The sequence below is a fragment of the Lissotriton vulgaris genome, chromosome 6 (assembly GCF_964263255.1).
Source record: "Lissotriton vulgaris chromosome 6, aLisVul1.2, whole genome shotgun sequence".
Taxonomy (NCBI): domain Eukaryota; kingdom Metazoa; phylum Chordata; class Amphibia; order Caudata; family Salamandridae; genus Lissotriton; species Lissotriton vulgaris.
The window spans coordinates 416044948-416069442 of NC_141694.1; the positions used below are offsets into that span (position 1 = coordinate 416044948).

Sequence of the window (24495 nt, forward strand, 5' to 3'; positions counted from 1 at the left end):
ACTAGGAGTGAAAAATGTCCATGCTGATTGTTTGTCACAAATGCCTTAGGAGGGGGATTACTTGAATGAGTGCCCCTAGGGCCATTATCAATTTTCTGGCACGTATGCATGAGAATTTATCGAGCAAAGTTGGTTATGGCCCACAGAGAGAATATTCTCCTTTTTTTAAAGTAAGGCAAGGAATCAGATACGGTTGCGTGTTGGCCCCTCTGCTGCTTTCCCTTTTTATTAATGGAGTGGATAATGCCTTGAAGTCGATTCAAGCTGATGATGTGTGTACCGCCGGGTGTCCCATATCAGTGTTATTATATACTGCTGATGCTGTCTTGCTTTCTAGGACCCGAGTCAGCTTGCAGGGATTGATGACTGTTTTAAGGGATTTATGCCCTCTGAAAAAATGGTGATCAACAAATCAAAATCTTTTATAATGGTTTGTGGGCCTAATTTAACCAAATGTAGATTTGTTTTATTGATAACACTATAATATCTAGAGTTAATTCAATTTGTTTTCTGGGATTGTTAATGAGCACTGGTTCATGGGTTTGACAGATTTAAAATGCCAAGGAAAAGATAATAAGAAATTCTTATGAGATTTTTAGGTTCTCCTCAAAATTGGGTTGTCGCCCTAATAAAGAAATGCTGGAGATATATAGGGCAAGGGGGGTTGCTACAGCTACCTATGGTGCGGTCCTTTTGGGGCCACACCCCTTGTAAACCTTTGCAAGGAGAGGCAAATCATTTCCTGATGCTTGAATGACCATCAGGAATGTTTTAATGTTGCTGTTTTTATTTTGAAAGCCATGAACTGGAGGAATAGTGTTATGTACTAGATTTCTTTTTGTCTAGGTATTCAATTAGATATATGATTTTAAGTATGTTTTAATGTTGCTCTTTTTATTCAGAAAGCTATGAACTGGAGAATAAGTGCCATGCACTAGAAATATTTTGGTTTTGTATCCTAATGGATTCATGATTTTACTTTGAGTGTATGAGGATTTGATTAAATGTTTTACGCTCCGTTAATGGCTGTTCTTTTTAACTGCCTCATGAAGCTTTTGAACTGAACTGATTACTTAAATGATACTGAGTGTGTCATGGCTGTTGTGGATGCCATCAGAGAGTGCAGTACAGTTATAACTGAGAAAGAGTGGATGGATGTGTATTGCAGTGAGGAAGATTTTAAGAAAATCATAGGATTTGATGTGAAGGATTGGTCTGAAAGTAGGTGGTTGACGGGTGAGTTGAAATCGTTCATGTAGGTGTCTGAGGGGTTGTCTATAGAGAATAGAATTCTTTTGAAAGGCAATTTGTTTGTGCCACCAGTAAAGGTATGAAATGATATCAACATGATGGCCCATCAAGGACACTTAGGCATGACTAAAACTTGTAAAAGAATTAAACAGCATTATTGGTGGCCTTCATTGGACAGCCAGGTCAAGTTTGTCATTGTCCTGAAGGTTGAAATACTGGAAGACCTCCGGAACACCTTTGCACCCTGTCCCTTCTCCTGATGGGGCTCTGAAAAAAAACAGGTTTGGATTTTTCCGGGCCGTATTAACACTCCAGATCAAAATGAGGCATCTCAAGTTGACTATTATCCTAGGTGGATGTTTTTTCTTTTGTGGATGTCCAACACTGAAAATATCAGCAATTTTTGTGAACATGTTTTTGTTTATAGGTTCTCCAAAAGAAGTTGTCTTGGTCAATGGTATGCATTTTACATCTGACTGTATATGTGAGTTCCTAAAGAGCCATGATGTAAAACATTTGAGAGTTGCTTTGTATTTGCCAATTTCGAATGGTTTTGTAGAACAAGGGAACAAGTTTGTGAAAGAAGGCATACAAACTGATCTCATGTCCGGTCCGGATGTGTGTAAGTTCCTAAGACGAAAGTATGGAGTCATAACACTTCATCATGTTGTACAACTAGGGTAATCCCTTTTTCTGTACTTAAGGGAAGAGAAATTCACACGTGTTTGTTCCTGATTGTCTTAAGGATGTAAGTTGTAAGGATACTATTGTAATACATGATAACAAAAGGTAGACTTCCTAAAATGTGGGAATTAATCAAGCCAAGAAGAAAAGTAACTATGATAAGAGACATAACTTTGAAGACAATCGAGTTTTTGTGTTGGTGGCTGGGTGCTAATCAAAATACTGTTTAGATTCAGTAAAAATGAGTCCAAATTTACAGCACCAGTGCAAGTTGTTATAGTTGGCAGAAGTGCTCTATTACTTGAGGGCAAGTGGTGATTGAATAGGAGACAGCTGGTGAAACTTACTCAGCAACAAGCTGAGATAATTCAAAAGAACATTGGTGAAGAATCTAATGCTGACTGATGACCAGTCAGTATTAGATTCTTTACCAATGTTTTTGGTTGCAGCATAATCATGTACCTTTTTAACAGTTAAATGGTAGTGATCCCACACAAGCGCTCCCACAGCACCCAGAAACTTCCTGGATGATTGCTTTGATTTCTGACTCTGGGGTTAGCAACAGATGTTAATTTTTTGCTGAGATTAGTATTGTGAATGTCTGTCATGAAATTCCTTAGGCATGTAATACATGCTCAATAGGTTGAAGCAGTGACTTTCCTGGTCATCTCCATATCTATGTATTAAATCCCCTCCCACTCTGGTACATCTACATGGCTCCAGCATTCCACAAATGTGTCCTGCTCTCACCTGTTCCCCTTGTGATTATCACATTGTGTTCTCAACCTAGCCCTATAAAGCTGCTCTCTTTCTATCTGAACGCTAAAATGTGTTAGTAAACATGGACCTCTAATATCTTCACAGATTCTCGTTGCAGACTAACATTTAAACACAACAGAACAATCTATGTCAATTCAATTATTCATGAATGGAACACAGGACATAGATTATGGAAGAGTCCTGTCTGATGGTCTATACCCCAGGAGGGGTAGTAGGCATAAGTAAGTATTCATGAATGAAGATCAGTAGCAAGTTGATGCCTGCCTAAAGTGTATTGAACAATGTTTAAATACACCCAACACCGGAATTCAGCTCCTTGAACCTACAACTGACAAGCATTCCTAGGGCTAACTCCTCAGTCCAGCGTTAAGATGAAAAACCTTAAGCACTGCACTGTCCTTTATCTCTCAAGTTTCTATCTTATGTAAATGTACATCATAGAATCTGGGGAATCCTTTCCTTGCTTGACCCTGGAGCACCAGATCACACAAACTCTAGATGCTTTGACTTACAGGCTTGGATATTGCAAGCCCAGCATAGGCTTTCAAATATGTGTGCCCAATTGACACAACTCTAAAAGGAAAGATCTTCAAATTATTACATCGAAAAGGAACCTTCCTAATATCGGTTAATCAGATGCCTAAATTCAACTTCCCAGAACATCTTTGCCATCCTACCTTTCCAGTACTTAGTTTGTGCTGGTGATTGCATGTGATGGGCATCAGCACTAGTTTTAAGTGACTGGGACTTATTTTTCATCATCAGACTTTAACCAACAGCACAAGAGTGAAAGGCAGAAAAAAGAGCAAGAGAGAGACAAGAAAATAGTGACACAGAGAGAAAACATGGATGAAAAAGAATGAGTATTCATTAGCACCGACATAGGGCCCCTGAAAAAAACTTGTGGCCCCCTTTTTTTTTATAAAGCACTGTTTTGTCGTATTCTGGTGGGTTGGGGGAAAATCTGTCAACAGTAAACACTTAATCTTCTGAAACTCACTCCATTTTCCACCCCACATTTGTAGATGTTTTCCTGACTGGAGTTCTTAAAATCCATCTTTTCACATTGGCCTAGGACTATAGGCCATCTGAAAAGCCACCTCAAATGTTATTGCCAATGTGGTTTCTTCTGGATCAAAGTGCATCCACCAAGGCACCATACTTTCTATTCTGTATCTTGTAAAGCACTTAAAAGTGAATAAACTGTAGCAAGAATAAAGAAAAAAATCTATCAAAATAAAGGCAACTTGACCAAGCATGGAGTAGGGATACCTCATGAGAGGATAAGCTGTATCTAGAAAGACGAAAGGAACATGCTGCTGCAGGGACCAGCACAGCGCTCACTCATTTAATCAAGCAGAAATAGCATTGATGAAGATGAGACAATTATTATATGAAAAGGGAGACGCGATATAGACTATGCGAGCAAGAAACACATGCTTCCAAAAAGCAAAAAACACTCATTGCCAAGGTTAGACGATAGGGCATGTTGTGAGCGACCACAGCAAATGGAAAAGCAGAAAACCTTCAGACTCTCCTCTCAAGGCCTCTACATGAAGGGATCAGAGAGAGAGGAGGAGATAAAGGGGTACCTGGAGTGGTGTAGATGCTTCCTGCTCTCAGTTGAGGTGAGAGAAACCACTGAGAGCCACCCAGAGGGCTCTGAAATTCAAAAATCCTTGAAAACTATGAAACAGAACAAAACTCTGGGCCCAGATGGCTTACTGGTCTTCTTTTACAATATATGTTTGATTAAATTTGGTAAATCAATGGATACCCTCAACACATCCACTCATGTCGCTGAACAGACCCCCCTCAATATGCGAGACAGACATAACGTTAATCCACAAACCTGGGGAAAAACTACTGTCCTATAGCCCTTATAAAAAAACACAATGCAAAGATCTTCACAAACATCTTGGCTAATAGGCTTGAAGATCTCAAATACTAATTGATAGATCTGGATCAGATGGGTCTTATCGAGCAGAGACAGAGAATAACAATGTCAGGTAAACAGTGCACATCGCGGAACAAGTCTGCCTAAATAAATTCATGGCCATATTGCTTTCAGTGGATGAGGAGAAGGCATTTGACACAGCTAGTTGGTGGTTGTTAGATGCTGTCCTTGAAACATTATTGGCATATGAATGGAAGACTGGATTGTCACAGGATACAAATCCATTAAGGTGGTGTCAATGTAAAGGGCTGAAATCCCCTGTCTTGTCCCTGAGTTAAAGCATTTGCAGGGAAGCCTAAATCTCCTCTACTTTTTACTCTTATTGTGAATCCCCTGAGAAGTGACAATTAGAGCATGTGATGACATTAAGAATCCTCTTTATGAGAGAAGACCACAAGATCTGATTTCTTGCAAATTATGTCTTACTCTCCTTGCAAACCCAGATAGCTCTCTACTTGAGGTACTGGATGAGCTGGACCAATTCCAGCAGGTTAATGGTTTTAAAGTGAAAAAATAAAATGTGATCACCCTTAACCTGTCCATCTTCCCATACAATGTCTCAGACTTTCAGTGTACTTCGCCATTCATATTGGATGATCATTTGATTCGGTACTTGTGTTTGAACCTGACCAACAAACTTGATAAGAGGATAGAGGGCAACAAAGGGCAGCCTTACAATGGCAAATCTATGAAAATCTAAGACACTGACATCCCCAATACAGATCGTGGTAGGCGTATATTATTAACATTCTCGAAATTAACATACACCCCAGAGTCCTGTACTACTTCTAATCCCTTCTGATCAGCACCCCTCTCAATGAAATTCACTCTATGAGTCGATCGGAGGACTATGTTTGTGCAGCAGGTCAACTGCGAATTTCAAAGAAGGTCTTAATAACACCCATAGAGAGAGGAGGACTAGCTTGCCCAGACTTCTTATACTACTATAGGGCAGCACACCTCTGCTTTATGTCGGAATCAAAGATGAGGGATAGTGAAACGAAGTGGCTGTTTATGAACCATGCGCTAGTTGACTGCTCCTTATGTGCTCTAGCTTGCCTGAAAAGGTCATAATGCTCATGCTACGCCAGTGAAAAACATCCTTGAGTTATGGGATCATAGATCTACTAAAGGTGGTTTAACCTCCTTCCCATCTCAAAACACATATATCCACTGCAACCCCTCATTTAGACTGGCCAAGGTGGGTGACGGCTTTAGACACTGGAAAAGGAGACTGTTGAACACCAGCACACCTATTCCATCAAGGCCAGAATAGGTCCTTCACCCAGTGCAAAACTGAATTTGATGTACTTAAAATGAACCAGCTTCAATACGGTAAAAAAAGGCACTGACCACTTTACCCCCCCCAACCCTAAGGTGGCCACCAGATCTCTAGACCACTTTGAAAAAACTGATTCTATGGGGTTGATCTCCAACATGTACAAGGTACTCCGACTCAGAAAGCCAATTAGTTGATGGGTCTATCATAGATGGCATAAAGTGGAAGTTGGGAGTCAAGTCCCAGTTGAATCATGGGAGGGAGTATGGATTGAAAATCAGAACATACTCAAGTATCCCTCACAGGGAATAAGTCTATAGAATAATCTATCAATGGTACATGATGCCCTAAAGCCTTCACCACATTTCCTTTGCTATTCCAGGTGGATGATGGAGATGTGAGGAGAAGAGTATACCATCAACTGCATTTGTTGGTCAGATTTCACACATTTTAGAAGGAAGTCCTGGAGAATATTAAAGGAACCTTACAGTATCCTTTGGCAGCAGACCCAACATTAATTGGTCTGGGTGTACGTGAGCATGGCTAAACAAGTTGTTGCCTTATTTAGGAGGAAGAGATAACCCCCAATCATCATTCTTTGGTTTAATAATTTATGGCAATTTTAAACAATGGAGAAGTTAATACACAGCTTAGCTCAGACATAGCAAATTTAGGTTACGATGTAGGGCACTGGTACAATGCTTTTCAAAACTGGAACATCTCTGCTTCATGCCTCCAAGCTTGTGAGCTTATAGGAGCTTGGCAGAATGGGTGTATAGCAGACTTTCAATGCAGTTTAAACCTCTGGTATTTTATGGTTATCTGGCAATTGATGGTGTTGTCTGACATTCTCATATAGCATATCTAATCAGAAAAAATTAAAACAGAAGTTGAATCAAAAATAAATGCATCCCATAAAAGTCATAGCACTGCTCCAAGTTAAACTGCTTACTGGCTCGCATCTGTAAGAGTTCTCCTCCTCACAGTCTCTGCTCCTTGTTCGTCATTCAATTTCAGTATAGAGCCTAATGGCTACAGAAGATATTGTTGTTGTCATAATGCAAATGTTGTCTTCATATATGTGGTAGAGTGCCGATATGTAAAGCATGGGTCCCACGATGGAGCTGGTGCACAATTAATCTGTTAAAGTATTCTGATTAAGTTACCCGACCTTCAACTGGAACTCTGTTTTACTACATCATGAGAGGCCTTGCTTTTTTAGCAGTCTTCTTTAGATGTTTATTTTGCCTGATCCTAAATTGATGGGTACCTCAGAAAAATACCTGCTTGTTCTTTCAGGATCCTGGTAGTTTGACCCTAGCTGAACGTGCTATCCTCCGATGATATATGTTGTATTTGTGTCTTATGGACTCAACACTTACATTTTAGTGATCCTCCAGCAGTACTCCATTGATTCCATTGCAGCTCACATACTGTCACTCTGTTATTGTGACTCTTTACCTTTTTTTGCAGTAGGGCACTATAATGACTCTCAGAATTCAGGGTGGGAGATGTTCAAATTACCTATCTGTAGTCTGACATTTATTTCCAATCTTTATTTCGACCATTCGGTCATAAAAGATACACAGTACAAATAAAAATCACGTGTGACTCTGTCATAAACAGATAAAACATTGAATACATATGTTAAAAGGATCCTGTTCAGAGTTAAAACATCTTAAAAAAGAGAAGAATTTCTAAGTACTACCCAACATCTTTAAGAAGCGATTACGCGTATATCAGACATTAGTAAGGAATTTGGAAAGTGCAAAAACAGTTGGGCCGGAAACATCAGATTTTAAAATCCTGTACATTGGTGCATATTCCCTGCCACCCATATTCCTTATCAAAGGGAGGAGCCAGTATTTTCTAGCTGCCTTGTAGGCTGGGCAGAAGAAGACCACGTGCAAGTCGTTTTCCTCCTTGTCAGCACAGACAGGACAGTGCTTTGTGGAGGAAGCCGATGACCAGGAGCTTGTAAAGGACCGAAAGGGCAATGTGCCGAATCTCCATTGGAGGAACAGCTTCCTAGCAAGTATGGGGTAGATAGGATCCAATGCCTTCTCAAACCTATAGAGATCCTTACTTTGCAAGAACACAGATGAAAGGGACCCATCTGGCTGGGTAGCTTGGGCCCTTGCCCATTTGTGTTTGTGGTACAAATTCGCCAGGGACCTCTTGGAGATGTTTGATGCTACAGTCGCCGGCTCAGTCCATAAATCAGGGAGCCCCAATTCCATACAGGTAACTTGAATGTTTTTGACCCAGGGAATACTGAGCGCCTTGGGGTGATTCAGTAATTCAACCAGTTCCGCCCTATAGTCTGCGAGATCATTGCTGCTCCATAGCCTGCGCCAGAAGGCTATGGGTCTCAAGCTTATCTCGTCAGCTAGTGGTCGTAACCCTAAATCAAGCCTCAAGGGGAGGAGCGGGGTGCTGGGGGGGGAGTGCGGCAATCTGTCTTATGAACTTATTTTCTGTTAGTGACAGGCTCCGGCAGGGCGTATGACCCCACAATTCAGCCCCGTACATAATCGCCCCCCTAGCCTGGGCCTTATATATCTGGATTAAAGCCCCCAATGGGCGGTATGACGAGCCGGTCATCATCCGGGAGATGCCCCCAGTGGTTTGTATAAGTTTAAGGTTTGCCCTACTCTGGTGGGATCCCCAGGTCATGGTTTCGTTGAGGGTTACACCAAGATATTCAAAGGTGGCTACTCTCTCGAGCCGCACGGCTCCCAGTTGTGGATTCGGGCGCAGTTTCTGGCTCGTGTTCAAAACCATGAATTTGGTTTTTGTAGCATTCATTTCTAGCCCTCTATCAAGGCAGAAAGCCACGAAGGAATCAAGTATCCTTTGTATACCCATGGGGGTTTTAGATAGCAACAGGGTGTCGTCCGCAAACATAATTGCGGGCACCCTGCTGCCATTTAGTTTGGGGGCGTCAGTATAGACGGTGGCATTGAGATGGGCGATTACCCCGTTGACAAAGAGGCAAAACAGGGTCGGCGCCAGCACACAGCCCTGTCTTACCCCTCGGCCAACGGGGAATCTATCAGTCAGTTCCCCCGACCTCCCACACCTCACGCGGGCGTAGTTATTGTGGTGCAGCCTCTGTAAGATCGACAGGATATCTGGGGGGACACCCATCTCTGCCAGGACGCTCCAGAGTTTCCCTCTGGGCACCAAGTCGAAGGCAGCCCGTAAGTCCACAAAAATTGTGTACAAACTGCCGCCCTCAAACTTTGCTGTCCTCCATTGATTAGATTCAATCTAAAAACCTGGTCCACTGTGGTTACCCCCTTCCTAAATCCCGCCTGGTAGGGACTAAGGGCACCCACCTCCTCCATCCAATCCTGAAGCCTGTTCAACAGAACCCTACCGAACAGCTTCTGTGCTACGTCTATCAGACTAATCGGTCTGTAGTTGGCTGGGAGGAGGGGCGAGCCCTTTTTAAAGATGGGGACCACCTCTGCCCCCAGCCAAGTACTAGGGATTTCCATCCCACCGAGAACACTGTTGAAAAGGGCAACAAGGTAAGGCGCCCAGACAGTGGGCTCCTGTTTATACAAGTCCCCCGGTAAGCCGTCCAGTCCCGGCGCCTTCCCAGAAGCCAGACCTGAGATGGCAGCAGTGACCTCACCCAGTGTTATTGGCTCCCCTTGGCAGCCCGGCCGGTCCACCTCAATAGCAGCAGGGAGTTCTCCCGGCTCAGAGCTGTATAGGGACTGGAAATGAGCCTGCCACACCCCAGGTGCTATATTAGGCTCTAGTGCCGATTGTAAACTCCCTGACCCCCCATTCACTGTCCTCCAGAACAGGCGTTGATTTTGGATTGCTAGGGCCTTGGTGAGTTCTTCCCACTGGTTTTCCTCCCATTCTGCTTTAGCCTGGGCAAGGAGCTTCTTGTAGGCTCGCCTGCTTTGTTTAAGGCGTTCCCCTCCTATACCCTCCTTAATTACTCCAAGGAGTTCTGTTTTGGCCCATCTACATGCTAGATTGTACCACAGTGTTTTACCTTGGCGCCTCTCCCTTGGCTTTCGTGAACTACAAGTGAAATGGGGTGCCTACAAGTGAAACCTCTGGTATTTTATGGTTATCTGGCAATTGTTGGTGTTGTCTGACATTCTCATATAGCATATCTAATCAGAAAAAATTAAAACAGAAGTTGAATCAAAAATAAATGCATCCCATAAAAGTCATAGCACTGCTCCAAGTTAAACTGCTTACTGGCTCGCATCTGTAAGAGTTCTCCTCCTCACAGTCTCTGCTCCTTGTTCGTCATTCAATTTCAGTATAGAGCCTAATGGCTACAGAAGATATTGTTGTTGTCATAATGCAAATGTTGTCTTCATATATGTGGTAGAGTGCCGATATGTAAAGCATGGGTCCCACGATGGAGCTGGTGCACAATTAATCTGTTAAAGTATTCTGATTAAGTTCCCCGACCTTCAACTGGAACTCTGTTTTACTACATCATGAGAGGCCTTGCTTTTTTAGCAGTCTTCTTTAGATGTTTATTTTGCCTGATCCTAAATTGATGGGTACCTCAGAAAAATACCTGCTTGTTCTTTCAGGATCCTGGTAGTTTGACCCTAGCTGAACGTGCTATCCTCCGATGATATATGTTGTATTTGTGTCTTATGGACTCAACACTTACATTTTAGTGATCCTCCAGCAGTACTCCATTGATTCCATTGCAGCTCACATACTGTCACTCTGTTATTGTGACTCTTTACATTTTTTTGCAGTAGGGCACTATAATGACTTTCAGAATTCAGGGTGGGAGATGTTCAAATTACCTATCTGTAGTCTGACATTTGGTTTGGGCATGTTTTGTCTTTATCATAAACCAACCATTGAGAGAGGGTCAAAGAGATTCAAAGTTAAAGACCCATGCCTGGTTAATATCCCCAACTAAGTCTACATATACAACACAAGAACACCAAGATCTCGGAGTGCCTAAGTCACCAAAGGACAGCCTATTATTTTAATAGGCTGTCCTTTGGTGACTTAGGCACTCCGAGATCTTGGTAGTTCGGATTGGCAGCCCAGATGAATTATTTGGCTGTTAGACCCTCTATGTTCTTGTGTTGTACATGTTTTGTCTTTCTTCAACCTCAGGGAAAGTAAATGAAAGCTGAGGCATGCCGATAGCTGACTTGTAAATGTATTTTAAAGCCAGCATGTACGTCTTTGTGGCATTTTTAAAATGCCTTTTCTTGGCTGGTCGTCCGTGCTTATGTTTAGTATATTAATGTACAGTATGGCTTTACTAGTAGTAAGGGTTGCATGTAATGGTAAGGGTGTATAAAGATATTGCTGATAAATGCTTTTTCTAATTTCTTATTTAAATTGTTATCTATATTTTTTTATGCAAATGGTGATATACTCGGTTTGTTTAATCCTAATAAATGGAGGCATTTGGTTATGAGAAGTCGAGTTAATTATAGGTAGTGTGAAAAAAAAAACAAGTGTTGACTTTCTACTCTTAGCCTTTGCAATCTCTCCTGGATCCTATTTTTAAAGGATCTTTTCAACTGATGTTTCACTTTATATTTAAAAGTGAAATAAAAAAAATATGATTTGACTGAAAATCAGTACAGCAATAAAGTAAATAAGCAAAGAATAAGGGCCCCATTAAAGCCCGCCCGCCATCCTATCAGAAATCGGGACCGCCCGCCCTAAGGGCTGGGGTCCAGCACTCATCCTTAGGATGTGCCCGCCACAGTGGCGGGCACATCCTGTTTTTATAGTATTGTGGCGGGCGGAGCTCTCTGCTCCGCCCGCCACAATACTAAAAATGCTTTGCATCATTTACATAATCAAAGCGGCAGGCACCGCGCGGTGCCTGCCGCTTTGATTGTGCAAATGCAGGGGGGTACCACAGGTACCCCCCGTGTGCCACCCCCCTTTGGCCTTCACTCCGGGGGCCCACATGGGGCCCCCAGAGTGAACATCACCTGCCTTTCCGTGGCGGCATTGCAGCCGCGGAAAGGCATTGCACTCTTGCCACTGTAATATGGCTGGCGGTATCTCATAGACACCGCCATCATATTATTCATTTTCCGCCCCGGCCGCAATGCGACTGGGGCGGAAAAGTGGCGGGCGGTGTTTCCCTCCGTTGCGGTCCCCCCGCCATTGTAATGTGGCGGGGGGAAAAGGGTGGCGGCGGGCATTATTGTCGGGCGGATCGCCACCGCCACCATGGGGGTGGCGATCCGCCCGACATCGTAATGGAGCCCTTAGTGTCTTCAAACTAACTGAAAACATTCCATTAGATCATAGTTGAATAGCATTACCTTTAAAAGGACAAAGCAGACACTGCATACCACTGAAAACTTGAAACACTAAACCTGGTTAGTCAAACAGAAATGTTAGATTTGTTAAAAGATATATAAATATTGTACATACAATTGGCAGCATTTATGGCTCCATCATGTTTATTGTGAGTCAGACAATATAGGCATTGATTAAAGTATAACATTTTACTGTGTATTGGCAAAGAGAGTAAAAATCAATAAAAGCGTCATAACTGGTTTTGATACTTTTTATTGATGTATTTCATATGAGGGTAGAAACAACATATGCCAATTGGCAAAGATAATTTTGTGTTCAATAATGAGAGCTCTAAACATTTTCTATGGTATACATTGTCATATGATGACATCATTAATATACCTTAATGGAAGAAGTAGGATTTGGATTCTCATGTTATACTGATGGCATAAGCCCATTTAGTTTGAAATTGGTACTGAATGTTAATTGTTGGATTTCCAGTGAAACACATATTATTCCCACTCGTGTATATGAAACCACCACAGCATCAAATACTTATATGCCACCATGACTCATTTGTTTTCTCACAATCTATGAGAAGCACATTACACCTAAATTCCCTTCAATTTCCTTCTCATCTGTAATGCATATGCTTGTTTTGTTCTTGATTACAAAAAACACTTTTCACCACACTATCCCAAATTAACTGATTTAGCTAACTATTCTGAGATAGCTTATTGGGTGCTCATATTCACACTTAATAGGGAGAGTACTCTTCCAGTTCCATTGCAATAGCCAACACTTAGATTACATATGTCCCTTTATTACTCCGCTTTTTAAAAAGTTGTTTCCAAACATGCAGCAATCCAAAACAAATCCAAAGCTAGAGTGTTTTTCATTTGCCACAATGACGGGAGTAGATTTAGTAAGAATAATATTAATATATGATAAAACAAACAAATAATACAACCAAAACTATGTTTTGGGTGCTTGTCTCAAGGTACATGGATTCACGCCAGTATCTACAGTGTTCTTTCACTCATGTTCAAATAGAATTTAGACAGTAACTCAGATAAGATTCTGTCCTTTTTAGTGAGACATTCTGTCCCTTGACACTGTCCTCATCTAAAAGCTTATTATTTAATGCCGATATTTATAGCACATGTATATCTCTGGGTCAATACGTGCCTTCACAAAAATCACAAATGAACCATCAAGGAGAAAATGATTTTCATCCCTCACTTTGATGAGGTAACCCAGAAAGGTAGTATTATTTAACACTATGGCTGCTAAGGCAATTCCCATCCTGTGCTGGGAATTGCCATTTTGCTGGTGTCATGACGAGCTCAGCTCGTCATGAGCACAGCTCCAGGCTACCTCATGACGAGCTGAGCTCGTCATGAGCATGGAAGGGGTTAATATGGCTAGGGAAACTTTTAGAGCTTTATCAAAGAGTCTTTATGTGCAAAGTTGCAGCCATCACTAAAAAAACGTAATTGTCAAAGTTATTCAATAACAAAATGCAATAAACTATGCAATATTAGTGGCTCCAGCTCATTCAGAAGCTCCAACACCTTACTTCTGAAACCACAGAGATTCCACAAGAAAAAAACTTACAACCAATCGTTCTCTGGGATTGCCCCGAGAACTAGGAATAGCTTGCCTTCTAAAGTCAGAATGTATCCCTCAACTGTATCTTTCTAGAAACTAGTCAAAGTACAACTTAGGAACACATTTCGTCCCTAGAGATTAAGATACCGACTCCTCATTCACACACATGGCTACTTCTTACCGGCTAGTTTTGTATTTTCGATTTTTCCCAGGTCTGACATTAGCCTTCCTTTTCTCAACACTTCCTGATCCTGCAGGTTTCCCTGACTATGATAGCTTTCTTTTTAATTGGTTTTCTACTCTTCTCTTTAAACATTGTAAAGCTCTTTCTCTTGAATATGATGTTATTGTTATTATCGCTGTGCTCATTGCAATTTTGTAAAGCACTCTGATACCCGCAAGGGTCATATTCGTGCTATAAAAAACAATAAAAATAAATAAATATAGAAAGGTTTGTTAAGGGACATCCTTAACAGATTTTAATGACTAAGTAAAGGTGTTCCATTCTGATTCATTCAATGTCAATTAATCTTATGTTAATCCCTTAAAGACCAGCTATGGATCCCGCACTTCTGGACTGCACAAACATTATGATAGATTAGGGCTTAAAGAAAAGATGTTATGAAGTAACTAGTGTACACTGCACTCTTCTGATTTTTAGTGTAGTTCCCATTCAATAACTGTTTAAGAAGTGGCATAGAAGTGGATGCAAGTTACATGTTAATGAGGGTAATTAACACCACCTCTTACTTCTACCTAGAATGCAAACTGATTTTTCATCTACATCCTGCTTTTAGCTATGGCCACCTGTATGCTCCATACCATTGTAATTGTTATTTATAAATCAGTAATTAAAATCATTATATATCTCTGTAATCACAATATATTGTAGTAAATTATATGTGAAACAAAGTTGGGCTATGTTTGTCCATCACTGAAATAGATTTCATTGTGCAGCTTGACAAAAGAATAAAACTGTTTAATCATCAACATACATCACCTTACTAGCTTACACCAAAGCACTGTTTTGAATTCTATTTAAATTATTATGTGCAAAATGAATTTTTCATTAGAACCTACACAATTTCTGTTACTTCACATGTATTCCTTTACCTTTCTACAAAGTAACTTGCTAATTATCAGGGATAAGCAGTGAACACAATGGAAAAGGTTTAACAATACAAAGGGGAAATGTGAACTATTCCTTTCACTTCAGCCGCTGTGAATAATTGCAGTAAATCAGAGCCGACCACAAAAACCAATTCATATTTCACTGTAACAAAAATCTTCTAGTGTCAAATCCATTACAATTTTGCAAGTCAAATGTCAATCCCAGTTAAAAAGCTTTCCAATTCTCAACATGCTATACCACTTCGGGGAGTGAAGAAGTTTCAGCTTGTTTCCTCCAATATCCAACTAAGAACAAACATGAATCCGTTCACAATAGGAACAATTTATCTACCATACTCAAATACCCTCATAGTCATCACTTGTACCTTTCAACTACCTATATGATTGCATTTCATGTTAAATGAAATCCCTACACTTACTCACAGTAATGAGAATTGCATTTTAGGAAAAACAATGTTATTCGTAGATTACCAACCACCTGTACCAATTTACATTCAAAATAATCTTAAACCACATTCAATGGAAGAAAAAATTCACCACTGTTAGATGTCTGTGTACATTTAATGAGGTGTGTAAGCTTAGTTAAGAGACTGTTGACAAAATAAAACAATTCAATCACTGCTTGTCAAGCTTCTCGCTTATCCAAAATTATGCCTTTTCCTTTTCATTAAGTTTAGTCTTTGTCTTTGATACAGAAGACTACGGCTGACATCTCTGCACACTCTGTACAAGTTTAAATGATTTACTACAGGCAGTGCAGAAACTAATGAACTGTAAAGGCCAGTGATGAATTCTAAATAAAAAATCTTGGGGTCAGATGTAGGTAAATGGCATTTACCGATTCGTAAATACCGAATTTTACCGATTCGGTATTTACAAATCGGTAAATGCCATGTCGGTAAATATTCGGAAACAATTACCAAATCGTTAAGATTCGGTAACTACCGAATCGGTATTTACCGATTCGGTAATTGCCATTGATTCCTATGGGCCTTGAAGCCCATAGGAATCAATGGCAATTTCCGATTCGGTAAATACCGATTCAGTAAAATTACCGAATAGTCAAGGGTGGCAGGGTGTCACTTTGACACCCTGTTGCACCCCTGATTCAGGCTTGTGTGCCATGTGGCACACATACATGCCCTAAGGGCATGTATGTGTGTCGTGTCACATGGCACAGGTGTACATGCACAGATTTGCATATACACAGGTATTCGTTATTTACCACCAACTAATAGCACTGTTTTCAGTACCACCTACATCTCAAATTACCGATTCGGTAAATTTACAGAATCGGTAATTTACAGAATCAGTAAATTTATTGCATCAGTAATTTATAGAATCAGTAAATGTACCGATTCTGTAAATTTACCTAATCGGTAATTTTTGAGTCCCCCTACATCTAAAACTCTAAATACCGGTCGGTAACGGCCGAAATCGGACGTTACCGACCGGTATTTGGCCACCTACATCTGGCCCTAGGTTATTAGTAATGAAACAGAACTGCCAATGCTTCACGAGTGATGGATATCTAGTGGAAAAATCCCACTATTTACTAAGTCAAAAGTTAAAACATGAAATATGTTAATGGCCATCGACATATTAAGCTCTCTGCAAAGGAATACAGACTATGATGTGTAAGAGGCACTTTGTGTAGAAAGAGGCAGTAAGTGATGGTAGAAAAGGATCGGAATGTGACTACAGCACATACAGAATTATGAAGTACTGCATATGTTGCCAACAGTTTAATAATGGGCCAGATTTCCAAACTGCATTTTTCACTAATGTCAGACTTTTGAGTAAGTTTACCACTTTTTGTTATTCGCAAACTTCAGTTTTGTAGGCACTTGCACTTTTGTAGTAACTTACACTTTTGTAATAAGTCCAGCACTACATATCGCCAACCACTGGTACTTCAAAATCCTCTCATAGAAAATAATGAAGATAAGGACTTAACATAAAAGCACATAGGAAATAACGTTAATAAATGATGTTATTTAAAATAGTAAAACATATAAATTAATCTGGGCATATTTAGTCCATTATAAATATTAAATAATAGATATCTACTATTTGTATCTATTGTAACTATTTCAAATCATTTTAATTTAATTTAGCATTATTTCCTATGGTCATTATTTTCTATAGGAGTATGTTGCAGGACAAGTGTAGAGTTGGCCTTACTACAAACTTTTAAGCTACTACATAAGCGCAGTTCGTGGATACTGAAAGGTAGTAAACATACTCAAAAGTGTAAGTTGCCTTTGTAAATCAGGCCCAAAGTTTCTATAGCTATGGCAGGCTGAATATAGCAATGATGTGCAACATTTTTGTAGAGGTATTAATTGTTAATGTAATCACTGTAGCAACATTGGCACAAACATATCATAAAATGTTCCAAGATAGAAGTCAAAGAGAATAAGCAGTTTGAGGATGTTTTTTTACACGGTTCTATCTTGTAAGATCAAAAATTTAAAGTTCACCTCTAGCCGTCCAGAAAGAGCATGTTAAAAATAAAAACCCTTGAATGATGCCAAATATATGTGTGCTGCTTATTTATTGATGCATTTTCTGACTGGAGTACGATAGAATGTGCCTAGTTTCAATCACCAGTAATGAATGTCAGTTTTAGGTTTTTTTTTACCAACAAATAGTCCAGAAGATGCAAGGATGCTACATGGATTACACAAAAAAAATCTAGATATCCTATGCGACTACTGTGTTTGCTGGATACTACTGGCAAATCTGTGCACCAAGCGCAGGATTACTAAATCTCTATAATGTATTCATCTTGAAGGATGTCTGCCACATACTGTTATACAATTCAGTAGACGTTTCATATGTGTCTGTCCAAACCCAGTAATTGTTTTCCTACTTCATTTTTTCAACTATTTAAATTAAGTTCATATAAAAATTAAAACTGTTCTCAAATTCACTAGCATTAGCCTTTTGTACCGCATTTGCTCAGTAAGTATTCTTTCAAGTCCAGCACAACCTTTATAAACTAATTTAAAAAACAATCACAGAGATAGTGCTTTATATTGAAACATTATGATCTATATGATGCGAAGTTCATATGTTGTAAGGCAAGAAAAACATTTACTTACTAACTTACTTTACAATCCATTTTCACAGTTTTAATAAAATGCTGCTTTACGCAAACAGGTTGCAAGTTTTGGATAATATTAGAACATACTATTTTATAATTAAAATGGTTGAAAGCAGTGCTCCTAAACATGGCAAATTGTGTTTACAGTATACAACCCTGAGAGCCTGTCGCTTAAAAAAACATTATGCCCTGCTTTTTGCACACTCTGGGTTTACATTAATATTTAAAGGCCCCATTTTGTTTAGTTCATGTGGTGGGCTTTTCGCTATTTATTATTCAGACTGCAATGTGAACTTAACTTTCAGTAGAAGGTGACCTATTTTGAAGAGGACACTGAAGTTCTCAATACTACAAGGGTACGTGATTCAGAGATGGCAATGCATAATTGCCACCTAAATTCCATCCTGCACCCAGATACATTTGTATTTCTGAAAATGGGTGCAGTCTTTCAACATTTTTCTTGATTACCAAAAGTTTTCTGAACACACTGTAGTACCTACGTTTTCTTTAACTTAGAAGTATATTGTATGTGATATGTTTCTGGATGTGCTTTCTAGCACTTTGGGGCACATCTCTCTCTACAGTTACGTGCATTCTTTATAAATACTGCTTTTCTACAGCTTGTGATCAAGCCACTTTTTGTTTGTGAAAGACTATTGAAACTAGCGTAGGCTAATGGCTAGTTTCCAGTTTATAAACTCCTTTTGAGGTGTGAGCTCTTCAAGGTCATTATAGAAAGTGCTGTATCACTTTTGCTATGCACAAAATCCACCCACCCTTCTAAAGCACTTAATTGCAGAGGAATACAACTCTCAATTTATTCCACATGACAAAAACGGCATTCACAATGCATAAAATGAAACTAAAATAATCTGGTATTACCAAGTATTACTCCTCTTTTTTTGTGAGGAATAAAATAACTTCCAAAATGTGAACATTGAGGTAAAGTGGAAATGTTTGTATAACATATCAATCAAAGTCAGTCCCTGCATATTATCGTTCATGTCCTTAGACTAAGGTTCTGGGTACTTTTAGGACATAAAACATATCTTTTTAATCGCAAACTCTCTTTAATTAGTTTGGCTTCATATGTATTACTATGTTGAATCCAATTAGAGAAATGTTGCCTTGATTCATATTTACTCGCAGAATTGATTAAATATGTGTATATTGTTTGAACATTGATTACTAATATATGCTGTTTCCTTAAAAATAAAATTCAAATCTAAGCATATTTTGGCATAACATACAATTCAATAAAATGCTACTGTGTGTGAAAAGCCTTTGGTGGACATTGATGCAAAGATGTTTCTCACCAAACTTAGAGATGTATTCATTCACACAAAACAGATTAGCCTTCTGTGCGAGCTGCAGTGTTGAAGGATAAGTGATTAACAATTGATTCCGTAGTCTAAATGAATGTTTTTTTGTCAGTGTGACACCATATGTAAGACTGACAAAATAAACTACCTTATTAGTTTTGTGTTCAGTAAACAAACAACTTAATCAGAGGACCAGATTTCCTGTAATTGAATTGTGAGGTAGCCCTCCATCTACTCTCTTGACCCATATGTGTTATTATACTTGGGTACATTACCAGATCATGGACACAGTGCGACTATACATTATAACTTGTGAACATATTTCAACATTGCACAGTAGAACAGTGGTGTAGAAGACCAGCTGTAATTGTATATTGGGATTTTTATTTATACCAACGTGTTTTTTCTCTCATGTTCTCTACAGACAGTCCTCATATGAAAAATCAAATTGTTTTCATCTTTATACTTGCTTTTGCTTCAAGAGATTATGGAGAAGAAAATAAACATTGTACAGTGGTGAGAATTCAGATCCCTGAGGGATCCATTCCAGTGTCGTGCATGGGGAATTGAGAGCACAACTGCAAGGAATACATTTTTGGGTTGCGCCACATGCTATCCATACATTGCACTGAAATGGTCAATACTGAAGTATAAGCACTACTGAAGGATAAGCAATTGAAACAAGGCATCGGAATTCACAGAGCAAAGTACTAAACCAAATTATAGTTGATTAAAAACATTCTCAATTTTTCTGCAAGAACAGAGCCTTCCTAAAGACTTTGTTGCTTTTCATAGTTGAAAAAAATATAAAAGTAAATCTAATTAGCATGTGTTTGCACACCAATACAGCCAATTGACAGATCAATAATTCATTTGACTTTTTTAACCTCAGTCTTATTCACAGATTTTTTTTATTTTACCAAAGGAATTGAAATTGGTTTTAATTTTTTCACCTGGATTAGTAGTTTTAAAGTATATGGCATACCCCCTGGACAACCTCTACGGTGGCTCAAATCAGTGTCTAGAGATCTTTAATAATGAGAAGCTTTTCAAAGTTTTAGACACTTCATTCTTCTACATAAAAAAACCTTAAATTATCATAGGTCATGTAGAAGGGACTTTAAATGTATCATTGTCCCACTTTGGCTATACTGGTGCTACTTAATGCTACTTCCTTATGCTACATACTGACAGGCATTGAAGAGACTGAACTGGCTCTGGAATCTCTTGTTTTGCTCATTGGCATAGTAATGGTACAACAAGACACTCCCACAGTGGCCTCAGGCAGTTCATCATCCTCAGTCCATTCATTCAGGTCTGGATTATAGCACTGAATACACTTCTTATATTTCTTCTCTACTTCATTCCAGCCTCCCACCAAGTAAATTCTACCATTAAGAGAGGTAGCGCCTGCAGTGCTTACTCCTGTTGCAAGGGGAGCGCAATAACTCCACTGGCCACTGTGGGGATTGTAGCACTCAACAGGGAGGACATCTACTCTTTCCCCACGTGCGCCAAGCTGACTCCCGCCCATTACATAGACCCTGTCGCTAAGGGAAACAGCGCAGTGCCATCCTCTTGGAGTACTCAGACTAGATTTATCCTGCCAGCTGTCGGTGGAAGGGTCGTACATGCATGTCAAACGGGAATATGCATTGTTTATATAACCTCCTGTAACCAAGATCTTGCCATCAACAGAAGCACTGGCATGGCAACACCTTGCCACCTCCAGGGGGGCCTTCATCTGCCACTGATTGGTTGATGGCACATAGCATTCAACAGAAAGCAAACAGCCTTCGGTATTACGACCACCTACTGCAAAAAGAAGCCCATTAAACACATTCAGGCTAAAATGAGTGCGCCTCTGATTCATATTTGCTAGATGGATCCATGTGTTGAAACGGGGATCATATCTGAAAAAAACAGAATGCAAAAAATTAAATGTTAGAAGGCATTTATATTTTTTGAACGTTCCTAATGTAAATATTTTATTGCATGTATACACTTATACATTTAATCTAAAATGCATTTTCTTTATTTACAGTAAACAAAAAATTTAAAGTAGGCGTAGGATTTACCCAAAGGCATATTCTGCTGCCAAAAAACCTAAAACATTTTTTTCACATGAACTAGAAATGTTAAAATGTGGTCACAATGTTCGTAATAAGGTATGAGACAGTGGATTGCTTGAAAAGAATATTTTCAGTAGTCTTCAATATTCATCTAGTGGTCTTAGCTGATCTTTAGTGCGCAAGAATGTAGTCGAAAAATGGACTGCTTTACCAGAGCCTCTCAATTGTTTTTCAAAGGTTGCAGAGAATAGTACATTTTATTAGACATTCAAAGCAAAATGGTGTTTGTAGTGTAATGCTATGTATTTATATCGAAAAGGCAGTAGGAGTTGAAGTGACACATTTATTTATTTATTTATTTATTTATTTATGTGTTTTGTAGAGCTCCAGAATCACCCCCATGGGGGTATCTCCACGCTATGACTGCTCGTGACCAACCCAGGAGAAAGATTCAGAACAGTGAAATTTTCAGCAGTTTTCTTGAGGCCAGGAGGTTGGTGCATTGGCGCAGCTGGATGGGGAGTTGGTTCCAGTAGAATGGGGCAAGGCAGGAGAAAGCTTTGCCGCCCATAAGGGCTAATTTGAAGGGCAGGGTGTGCAGGAGCGCTTGGTGACTCGACCGCAAGGGCCTGGACGGTGTGTATCTGACCAACTTTTCTGTCAGATAGCTTGGACCCATGTTGTTTAGGGATTTGTACACCATACAGCAGACATTAAACCTGATTCTCTTTTTTACTGGAAGCCAATTAGTTTTCGCAGTAACAGAATAGATGCGGTTCTGGGAGGGGTGTTGGTCACCAAATGGGCTGTGGTATATTGGATTACTTGTAGTTTTTTAAGGGAGGTTTCCTTTGCAGAAATCAGCAGGGCATTGCAATAGTCCAGGCGGCTAATGATCAGAGCCTGGATTAGGGTTTTATGTGTGGCTAGTGGCAGGAGAGGGAAAACACTTCGGAGGAGGCCGAGTGTGTGATAGCATGCCCCGGCAGTAATGTTCATGTGCTCCTCTAATGTTAGTTTCTGGTCTAATCGCACTCCTAGATTTTTCACCACCTGTTTAGGGGGAGGGGCTGTTCCTAATTCCCCAGGCCACCAGCTGGGGGATCATCTCACTGTTGCTTCTCTGAGCAATATAATTTCGGCTTTTTCAGTGTTACTTTGAAGGAAGTTTTCCCTCATCCAATGCGCAAAGCCTTTCATACCCTCTAAAAAGGTGGATTGAATTTTGGGGTCGAATTTATCAGAGGAGAGGAGAAGTTGCGTGTCATCGCCATAAGAGATAGGAATAAAATCTAATTTCCTCAGTAGGCCGGCCAAGGGGGTAACATAGATGTTGAATAATGTGGGGCTCAAGCAAGAGCCCTGCTGTACCCCCTTGGTGACTTTGGGGTCTGTGAACAAAAAGAGCCTAGATTGATGGTTTGGGTTCTGTCGGTTAGTTATTTGGTCAGCCATTTCAAGGCCTTACCCTGGATGCCTATGTCCTCAAGACGTTTGAGCAGGATGTGGTGGGAGATGGTATTGAAAGCTGCAGACAGGTCAAGCAGCACCAGGAGTACTGCCCGACCATTGTCCATAGGTATTCGGATGTTATTAGTGACTTCCACTAGCGCCGACTCAGTGCTGTGTCTAGGTCGAAATCCAGATTGTAAGTGGTCTAGACCATACAATCGACAGACGATTAGAGGATTCAACAAACTCGGATAAGTGCTTGTTTATGTGCTTCTCTAAGAGTTTGCTGTGTAAAAGGAAGCAGAGAGATATTGTAGCAGCCCAGCAGCTGGTATTTCAATGCTGTCATCATCAACATACTAAAACCCCTCCTTCCTCTTCGCAGTAATCTTTAGGAGCTCAGATGATCAAGAGATACTGAGCTTATTTTTCATCCCAAATGAACAGCATTAGAAATGTGTATCAGACTTATAATTTGGGCCACAAAGATTTCTTTGTGACTAAGAGGCATATTTACAAGGGCATTCCGCCACCGAAGCGTCACTTTTTACAATGCTCTAGTGGCGCAATGCCTGCCTCTATATTTACCATGCAGAGCTGAGTCAACGTGCGCGACTTACCGCCGTATTGTAAATATCGTAAACTTTCACGAACTTTACTGACTCAATGGGGTGTGCAATGGATGTTACTGACGGTTTCCCCTTAAATACTCATTGCTTTTTGACAATGCCCCAGATTTACAAGGATGTGTAAATCGGAGGCAGCGCCAAAAACTAACACATTCAAAAGGGAGCGTTAGAGTGCTGCAACGAGTTGAAATACTTTTATTTCTCCTCATTTTTTGCTCTTTCTATGTGGGCTGCATTCTGCAGCACACATAGAAGTAGCAAATTGACATTGTTGATTGTTTATAATTAGGAAGGGAGTCCTTCCTGCACATAAAATATCACCCCTGCAATGCAGGCACCCTTGCACCATGGTGCAAGACAACCAGTGTTGTCGCTAGGAAGCTTTTTTACTACAGAGGTAAGCACAGGGATGCCCTGTATTCTTGTTGATTCAGCGCATCCTTGCGTTTTTTAAATGACACAGCTCTTCGCAGCAGGTTTGCGTGCTGCTCCATTTCATTGTAAATATACCCCTATGTGTGCTGAAGTTGCCACAAGATGGTGTGTACTTACTATAGAAAACACTGAAAATAAGTGAACACATAGACTGTAAAATGATGGAAACATAGGTTAACCACTGCTATCTCTTCCGGATAAGTAACCTGTGTCCTTTAGCACTGAATGGTTGTCCTGTGAGAGCACATATACATACATCACTATAACAAGGTAAGCTTCTATTTCATCAGTTCTTCAAATTTAAATACCACGCTCGGGAATAATCAGAAACTCTTAGGGAACATGTAAAAAAGAGACTATGAATATGCATCATTCCAAGCAGATACGTGAAATAAGGGCGAAGATAAAAAATTGCATTTTCTATGGACTAAGCATCTCAAACACAGCAGCAGAGATTGGTTATTCCTTAGTCAATTGAAAATCCATTGTTTGATTTGATTTACA

At 40.0% G+C, this 24495-nt stretch overlaps 1 protein-coding gene across 1 annotated transcript in view; it reads right to left on the reverse strand.

Moving 5' to 3' along the window:
* Positions 1-12487: 12487 nt before the first annotated feature.
* The window catches only part of KLHL31 (kelch like family member 31), a 41142-nt gene continuing 29134 nt past the window's right edge, over positions 12488-24495 (reverse strand). Inside the window, exon 3 of the mRNA XM_086926432.1 lies at positions 12488-21316. Within this exon, the coding sequence (XP_086782558.1) occupies positions 20584-21316 (733 nt within the window). The 3' untranslated portion in view covers positions 12488-20583. The remainder of the gene's footprint in view (positions 21317-24495) is intronic.